This window comes from Narcine bancroftii, chromosome 5 (genome assembly GCF_036971445.1).
Source record: "Narcine bancroftii isolate sNarBan1 chromosome 5, sNarBan1.hap1, whole genome shotgun sequence".
NCBI lineage: Eukaryota > Metazoa > Chordata > Chondrichthyes > Torpediniformes > Narcinidae > Narcine > Narcine bancroftii.
The window spans coordinates 247010684-247019825 of record NC_091473.1 but is presented as its reverse complement, the minus strand read 5'-3'; the positions used below and the strand labels follow the sequence as shown (position 1 = coordinate 247019825).

General features: G+C 40.7%; 1 protein-coding gene across 6 annotated transcripts in view; it reads right to left on the bottom strand.

The window, feature by feature from the left end:
* Nucleotides 1-4240: 4240 nt before the first annotated feature.
* Nucleotides 4241-9142, bottom strand: part of elk4 (ETS transcription factor ELK4) — a 42926-nt gene continuing 38024 nt past the window's right edge. For all 6 annotated transcript variants that reach the window (XM_069941974.1, XM_069941973.1, XM_069941972.1 and 3 more), the window contains one exon: nt 4241-5972. In XM_069941974.1, the coding sequence (XP_069798075.1) occupies nt 5874-5972 (99 nt within the window). In that variant the 3' untranslated portion in view covers nt 4241-5873. The remainder of the gene's footprint in view (nt 5973-9142) is intronic.

The following is a 9142-nucleotide window of genomic DNA, read 5'->3' as shown; positions in this document are numbered from 1 at the left end:
TTCACTGATTGATTGCATTTGAATTTTCTCCCTGTTTCAAACATTGACCAGAAGAATTAGTCCACAAATAATGAACCTAAAGGGGTTGAACTCTGTGTGACATCAGTGATTGAAAACAAGGCTCCTTGGTGAGACCACCCAAGTTGAGATTGTTCACCTTGGATTGGACAACATAAAGGGGAGACCCTCGAGAGGAGTGGCTGAAAAAAAAAGGTTAGAAGAGTAAGAGGCGTGGAATGGAGAGAAGGCTATTCAGCTGCTTTCAACAGCTCTGCCATTCAACGAAATCATTGTTGATCTTTTTTTGTCAGCTCTACTTTGTCACTTTGGTGCATAGTCCTGGACTTCCATCATATGCAGAATCCTATAAATCTGTGTCTTGAATATATTCAATGGCGAAGTCTCCATAACCATCCTACCAAGAGAACTGCAAGATTTGCTACTCTCAGGGTGAAGAATTGTTTTGTTTCAAGAAATATCAAGAACATTTCAAGAAATTTATTAAATGAGCAAATCCTTATTCTGAAGTTAACCCCTAGTTCTATAGACCCAGACCAGAAAGCACGATCACTTCAAAGCCTGGTGAGAGAATGCCTCTCAGTTCTTCTCAACTCAAGAGAGTATAACAACAGCAAGCCCAATATTCCTTGATAAAATTTCTCCAACACAATCGATGTGCTAAAACTCTGCCGACCCCAAGTTATGAGGGTTCACGTCCTGGGAACTGTCTGCAAGCTAATTTCTCCATGTCAGAAACATGTTTTCTATTGTAACCCCCTATCTTATCGCTCTATATGCATTTACTATAATTCTTCAACTTCAAGATTATTTTTTGCATTGTACAATTAGCCTCACTACCTGTAGTTAAACTAATGCAATACATACATTAGTCTGTCATTAACGAAAACCATGGATTGTTTATCATTGATATTACTGGCTTGAAAAAAATGCTTTAAAAATGTATGGGAGAATTTGAGCAATGTCAGAATTTTACAAGGTCATTTGCAACCTGCAGACCCCTGTGTATATATACTTCCATAGAAGGTGAGACCAGACTGCAGTTGTAGTGTAGTTTGGAAACTTGGAATAATTTCACTCGTCTCTTGGCAAGTTGGCACAGGTGCAATAGATTGAAAATGTTCTATTTGTGACCTAATTGTGCAAAAAATCAATTGGTGTTGCCTTTTAAATGGGAGAGAAGGAAAGAGTGATCTGAAATGGCTGAGGAATGGGACTAATATGATGAATCTCTCAAATGTCACTCATGCACAGGTCACCTCCTTTATCAACGTGTCTGTGCTAAAAGAATGGCTATCAGAGATTTGTGTAAATCAATCCAATTCTAATGTCACAGAGTTTAATTTCAACCCTTAGGTTCCATATGTGGCAGAGGTGTGAATGTATTTTAAAGTGAAACGCATAACACCTTTACATAAACTATGCAGTTAAACAGCATCTATGTACAGAATTCCACAAATCACCAGCCAATCTGAAGGTATAAAGAATCAATAACTGTAGTGCCAACATTCTCTGATTGCTAAAAGCCCAACGACTGGTTTCCAGTCAATGGACGTTAATCCCTATTGAATAAGCCCTGTTTGGTCAAATAATTGTTCAGTTACATAGATGTAATAATACATGGCTCTTTACATATTTTAGATAAAAATCAATAAACATGAACATTTTTAAGACTTATCCCTTTTGAAATCCAAATACCACAGAATTCTTGTACAAGAACATTTCCATAGAAACACTAGTGTCTCACAACCATTTCAGCTGATCTCTCAATAAACATCCATAGTACTCTCTTTACAGGTTTAAGGCTATTGAAGGTCACCCACCTTTGGCCAAGAAGATGCCCAGCCTTGCAAATGATGCCACTTCAGTACTGTTGGGAAGGATGTTGCCAGTTCTTGCAGCAGATTGCTCCTTTACTATTTAAGAGGAATTCTGCTCATTAAAGGAAACACAGCTCTTCATGGGCACATCCCAGAGGTTTTATTCCCTCCTCTGGACAACTGTGTTCAGTGAAACAGCCCTTTTTTCCCCCAAAAATCTTTCCAATAGTTTTGTAACTAAAATGAAATGCAAAAAAAGACACTGATTTTTTTTAAACCTCCTCAATTATTTCTTTTCCTTTGACAGCTGTGTCCAGGAGATAAATCATTAACTCACGGTGATTCCCATTCGATCCTAGAGGTTTGGCATGCTTTCTCTAAGTCACTGCCGCAGTGACACTCTCCAATTTAATTGCACTATCAATTCAATCTCATCCCATTCTACATTCAACAGCAACTTCTCAAGGTTCTCGGTCCAAACACAACCCTCTCAAGATTCTTGATTCAGATGAAACGTTCACAAGGCTCTCGGTAATAGATCGTGGCCAACTCCACAACCTTTTCTCAATTTTTGGCTTTAGCAGTGTTCTCTCTCTTTCCTTTCTGGTTGTTTCAGTACCAGTATCCTGTCCGGTTTTTGAATAAATGTTTAATATAAATTCTTAGAAAGTAAACCAGACGCCCAAAAAAAGTCTTCTTTAACAACTATTTTTCCTCCATTTATTCCTGAATCCTCTGCTCTGAAGTTGTTTGTTCTAAAATATTTCAATTGACGATCACTAAGAAATGAAGACGTATGGTTGATGTCTCACTCAGAATCACGGCACCTTTGTGCGATTTTGAAAATGGTGCGCGTGGATTCCCAAGTGGTTCATTTCACGGATCTCCAATGTTTTCTGTTACTTCTGTGCTACAGCATTCGAAGAGATCTCAGTCCCAACATCCACAGAATCAGGAAGAGCATTATTTCATCTTACCAATTGCCATAGAAATGGAATTAAATTTTACAAAACCAACTCCAAAGCAGTGGCTCGCATTCTGTACACGTCTATGGCATTTGGAATAGCTCTTTGTCACAAGAAGTTCCTAGCTGCCCATTTCAGCTCAAGGGAAGTCTAGGACTTCCAGAAGGTTTGACTCAGGGTACTTCATCTCTACTAGCTCATTTCACTCCCTGGTTCATTAATTCATAGTTGACCAGTTCCAATGTTCTGATTTTATGCATCTTCAGCCAGCCAGCTAGCTCTCTTCCAGGCATTCAGTTTGTGAGTTATAAAGGGGCATTCAACCAAAAGAATCTAATCACTCCTTTAGAGTACAATTCATTGGAATCGATGCAATCAGTAGGTGCTGAAACACAAAAGTCCGCAGATGATTGTAGTAAAAACACAAAAATGCTGGAGGAACTCAGAAGGTCTCGCAATGCCCATAGGAGGTAAAGATATAGAACTGATATTTCGGGCCTGAGCCCTTCTTCAAGGTTACAAAGGTGCTCCTTATTCACAAAGTTGGTTGGATTAGAAATGGTTATCAATTGCTGCCACAGTTAGTCTGATGTCCTCGTGTCCCAACTGCATCCACCTAATTCTGATTTCAGAATCTTTTACTTTAATCGGACAATTTAGCACCTTCCATATGGATGATGTCTTCTTTGATGCAGAGCTCAAAAGTGCTCTTTACAGGGTTGTTACTTTGTTAAGTGCAGCCCCAGCAGTTTTGTAAATTGCTGAGCAACAGAAGGTCTCCCACAAGGAGCAAGTAGATAAACAGCTTGTTTATTATTTTAGCTTCGGCTTTGTGAGGGAGGAATGTTGGCCAAGGGACTGCGGCCATTCCATGTACTTCTTCACATTGTTCCAATGGGATCTTTTCTATTCAACTGAATCCAAGAGGTTGGTTCAACATTCCTATTCATAACATGGTGACACTCCAAAAACAAGGGCCAAGCACCATCCTTCAAGGATTGTTTTAGATTTAGATCGAGTGGTCAGATAGTTTGGGGCCACGAAGTTGGGTCACTGGGATGATAAATCCTCTATTGTAGATGCAGATTATTCTCCTCTTGGACAGCAATGAGACTAGGCTTTGGAAAAGCATAGTTCAGTGCCTTAATTGATAAAATATCATTAATACATTTGACTAATTAATCCCTTTTTGCTCCTTTTAACACAACCAGATATCCAGTACACTGACGTGAACCAGAACGGATTCACTTCATGGAGGAGAGTTTGGATTCACCCCAGCATGGAGAATTTGAATTTATTCTCTGCTTGGTGTGGTTTGTAGCAGGTGCACCCAACTCTCAATAAATCTTTCCTGGCAAGTGTCCCACAATATCACTGCACACGAGGAGATGTCACCCACCCAGGGCCAAATATAGTGACAAGAACTGCTTTGAAGAGTGATTGTTCAAAATAAGGCTTTAATGTTTCACATTGTCCCTTCACACAAATAGTAGCATATCTCTTAAACCTATTGTCTCTTGAATCCGTCTTGAGGAAGGGTATAGCAGGGATCAGCATAAAAGTAAGGGATAAAATAGAGATGCGGAAAGAGGAGAGGGAGAGAGAGACGGAGAGTCTGGGCATGGAGGATAAATGAACTGATGGACAGCAGATGGAGCAACAAACCCATCATGAGAGTGGAATATGGAAGAAGAGGCACATCATATCACAGAGGAGAAAGGGAACAAAATACTGTAGATATTCAGAAATTAAAATAAAATATGGGGAATGCCAAAAATACTCAACAAGTTAGCATCTATAGATAGAGGGACAGATCAAAGACTGGAATAAAAGATCATTGATTTGAAAAAAAAATGTAAAACACCAGTATCCGGCACCTCTGGGGATTGGTAGATGCCGGATAAGTGAGGATTGCTTGAAATTTGGTGTTGTGTGGATTGCTGAACTGACCACAAGGGGGCGCAGATTTTAACTTTCATAATTTTTACCCATTTATTTTCCCCAATTATTTTTTGCTGGTTGCTTGAATTTGGATAACAGGGATTTTACTGTGCTTGTTTACACTCTCCAACACTTTCTGCTTTTATTGCATGTAATTAAAGCTGTTCATAGAAACTTGGCATGATATTCTGCTTTTCAAATCTGCCTGGTCTACAGTGCCACCTTCTGTGGGTTATTGGGCAAGTGGGCTTCTCCAGCCTTGCACAGCAAGTTTAGCCATCTGCTCCAGCGTGACGTTCATGAATTAGCAAGTGATCCTGCTCACGGCATATCCTGATGCAAGGAGCAGAAGGAGCTCAGTAGTACCATCCACCAAGGGTTCTTAGGAGACTCCAGACAGGGACCAGTTTGCCACCTCAAACTCTTAAAGGCATGGAATCCAAACAACAAGAACTAGACTGATCTGTAGAAGGGGGCTGCAACAATGATATGTGGTTGAGCTTATGCCCAGTCTCCTGAAGTCATTGTGTGACCAAGACTATTTGAGTTTTAAGCACTGATATTCAGAGAGGGAGCTGCAGGTCTGATAAAAGTTGCTTCTTGTCTTCCAGTTATCCACAACCTTTCTCCCTGAAACCCTTTAATCAGTGAGCTAATGGAAGTTAAAATCAGGAACAGATTTAAGCATAGGTCACTGAATCCATGGAGATAAATTCCTCAAACTTGCATGTGAAGTCTGTGCAGGAGAAGCTTAAAAAACAGTTAAAGGAACTTGGCACAAATATAGTGTCATTAAAATCTTGAGATATCCAAAAGTTGTCCACCTTCTACCATTTGCATTGTTAAGTCATTAAACAATGTCACTGTTGTTCAAATAAGTGGAATCAGTAAATGAGTAAATTCCAAATCAAATTCAGAAAGAGATAACCCAAGATATTGACGTTGCCTGGTTACATCAGCATCCGGCACTGTGCTGGGGGATAAGGTATACCCCTGAGATCGGTTTATCCAGCAAGGAACTCTCAAAGATGCCAGGCCTTTCAATTTAAATTGGCATCTTACTGTCTTTTGGGTATGGGATCCTTTTGTAGCCTTATCAGAGTGGATTATTGAGTTGAGACCCTCCTGGTTAGGCCTTTTGAAGGTCTGGAGACAGGGAGGCAGGAGTTGAAGATCCATCCACACTCGAGAATGGAATCTGCATGTGGCTGTTGGCTATATTAGGAAACTAAAAGAAAAAGATATATCAATCTTGGTTTGAACATTTTATATATATATATATATATATATAGAGGAGCATATATAGAGGAGCATGCATTTATGGAGAATGTAATAAAACATGATGGGAACATTTTCAAATATTTGATGTGAGCAACAAAATGAAATCTGAAAACCTTATTTTGGATTAATTTTATGAGTTGAAGAATGTTGGCGCATAACCAAAGATTAGACCTGCTACAAGTTTCATTTAATTATCAGTCTAAAGACTGTGCCTCCGACCATACTCGACCCCTTGGCACTGCAGGAGGGGAGTGTCCACGCCAGATGGATAGCTACTATCGAGCTACGCCTCCAAATGTCAGCCTCGATTATCTGTTTCAAAAACTATGTCCTGTCACCTTCTGACTCAAAAGAGAAAGTGGTCCTGTTCTTCAGGCAGATCTATACCCACAAGTGACAATTGGATTCAAGTCTAACATTAAAATTTGAGCATGGTGTTGACAGCCACCCTATTATGGTAACTAGCAGAAGTATCACAGTGAAGTTAAAGGAAAAATGAAGTCAGGCAGTGAACTAGAATCCACAACCTGCTTATTTTTTAAAAAAGGGGTTTGAATATAAACTTGCAGGATAAAAGCCTCAAGATGATGTGGATAAAGTGGGGAAATGAGATGAATTGGAAAGCTCTTTCAGAGAGCTTCGATGGACACAAAGTTCCAATGTGGCATGATTCTTTGTAAGGAGATCGTATGTAACTGGGAAATCTGTGCTTTGTGTTTGATAACTGATTGGTCTATTTACCACCTCCTGATTAAACCATTTCAGTGGCAAAACCATCAAGACCCTTTTACTGCTCAGCACCTCAAACGTTCAATAAAAATTAGGAAACCATTGCTGCTTTAGAATTAGTTATCAACCTGTGTAATGCCACTGACTGATGATAGAATTGTGTCAGTTTCTACCCAAACTCTCCAGAGTGTCTTGATCCATTCAAGCCTCATTGAAAAATTAATCCAATTTGTATGCCCCATCCAGCAAGCATTAGGGCAGGGGTGGTCAAATTTGCTTAACACAAGAGCCACATACAATAAACTTCAGATGTTTGAGAGCCACAAGACATGAGAAAGAGTACATACACATTTTTACTCTTACATGCACATTTTGTTACAAAAAATTATATAAATATTAAGAAATACATGTACATCATAATATTAATTCATGTATGTTGTTTTTAAACTGATAATTTGTATTAGTTTCAATAATCAAAAAGTACACATACCATAAACACATGTGTTACAGTCAAATTTTGTCAATCAATTTTTAGGGGAAAAGTTAAGGAGTCGACAATTACACATATATTTCTTTTTGAACGTGTTAAGTATTTGCATCTTTATAGGCATCGGGAGCTCAGATGGGCAGACGGGGCTGGGTGGTAAGTCCAAGTTCGGTTCTTTGAGAGTTTGGATGGATGGGCGAGTGGCTGGGCCTAGTAGAGAATCCCGCGGTCAAAGTGTCAGGAGCTCAGAAAAGAGGGCAGCAGGGGCATTGAAGTTCAGATGGGAGAGCAGCCGGGACAGCAGGAGCTTGGATGGGAGGGCAGACAGAGCCTAGGCGAGAGTCCGTGGTCAGGGCATCAGGAGCTCTGGTGGGCTGATCTAGGTGAGATTTCTTGGTAGGGTCGGCGTTATGGGTTGGGGGGGCATTTGTGGGCCTTGCCCCCTCCTCAAATGAGTTACTGAGCACCCCCCCCCCACACACTGGTCAGAGTCAGTGAGAGCAACTCACAGAGAACAGCAGTTTCCCTCACTTCCCCTATTACCTTAATGCCCCCCAACTAGATTTATTTTGACCGTGACTCTGGTTCCTAGTCAGGCCATCGAGAGGTACAGAGGATGGGTGGCTGGGACCTGGCAGTTGGGAGCTTGGGTGGGTGGGTGGTTGACTTTTACATGGTATCGACTGCATATCTCTGCATATGTACTGTATACATACCAAATATTTTCAATCGCAAGCCATGCCCACTAATAATAACTATTGTGAGACTAGGTAATATGATTCCTGTCTCAGCCAACTGTCAAACTTGAATGAACAACTTTCACGTCATCTTTTCCATGACTGAGTGTCCTCATTACAAAACAAGAGCATTGCACAGGAGATGCAGTGAAATATTTTAAGGTGTTTCACAGGAATAGACAGACACAGCATGAAACAGGCCTGTTGGCACAACAAATTCACACCAGTCATCAGTCACCCATTTAATCCATCATTTCATTCTCATCCCACATTCTAGAACTCAGCTATGCCCCAGGGGTAATTTTCAGCTGCCAATTAATCGACCAGCCTGTACAACTTTTGAAACTGGAGCTCCTAGAAGAAGCCAACATGGTCGCAGGGGGAAATATGCAAACTTCACATCAACAGGAGCAGAGGTCAGGGTTGAACCAGAGTCTTTGACTCTGTAAGGCAGCAGCTCTACTAGCTGCACTATGTGTAACTAAGTTACGTGACAGCACTGATGAGGCCCATTCAACCTATTGGTAAAGGTGGATCTTGTGCTATGAAGAAACCTCCACACAACCGATTTCATCTCACCACGTCAGCTTGTCCTCGTGTCCCTCATCAACATCCAGCTTCCTCTCAAGTCCATCCATATTGTTTACATCCAACATCATGCAAAATCTACAGAGCAATGAGTTCATCCATCCAGAGTTAACTCACAATCCTTATTATTCCCAGTGGTTTCTGAGACATCCCCTGCAATGCAGTTAGTTCATTGAAAGACTATCAGACTCTAAGGCATAGGAGCTTAAATAGGCTTCCTTGTCACTGAGCTGATCCATTCTCCCACAGCCCCATTTTCTCCCCATAACTATTGATGCCCTGGCTAATCAAGAACCTATCAATCTCTCACTTAAATACACCCAATGACCATAACCGCCTGTGGCAACAAGTTCCACAGATTCAATTCCCTCTGGCTAAAGAAATTCTTCCGCATCTCTGTTCTAAGTACCATCCTACAATCCTGAATTTGTGTCCTCTTGTCCTAGGCTCTCCAACTATGGAAAAGAACCTTTCTACATCTACTCTGTCCATGCTTTTCAACATTCAAAATATTTCAATGAGTTTCTCCCCCCCCACCCCACTCCCCCCACCCCCCACCATTCTCCTAAATTCTAA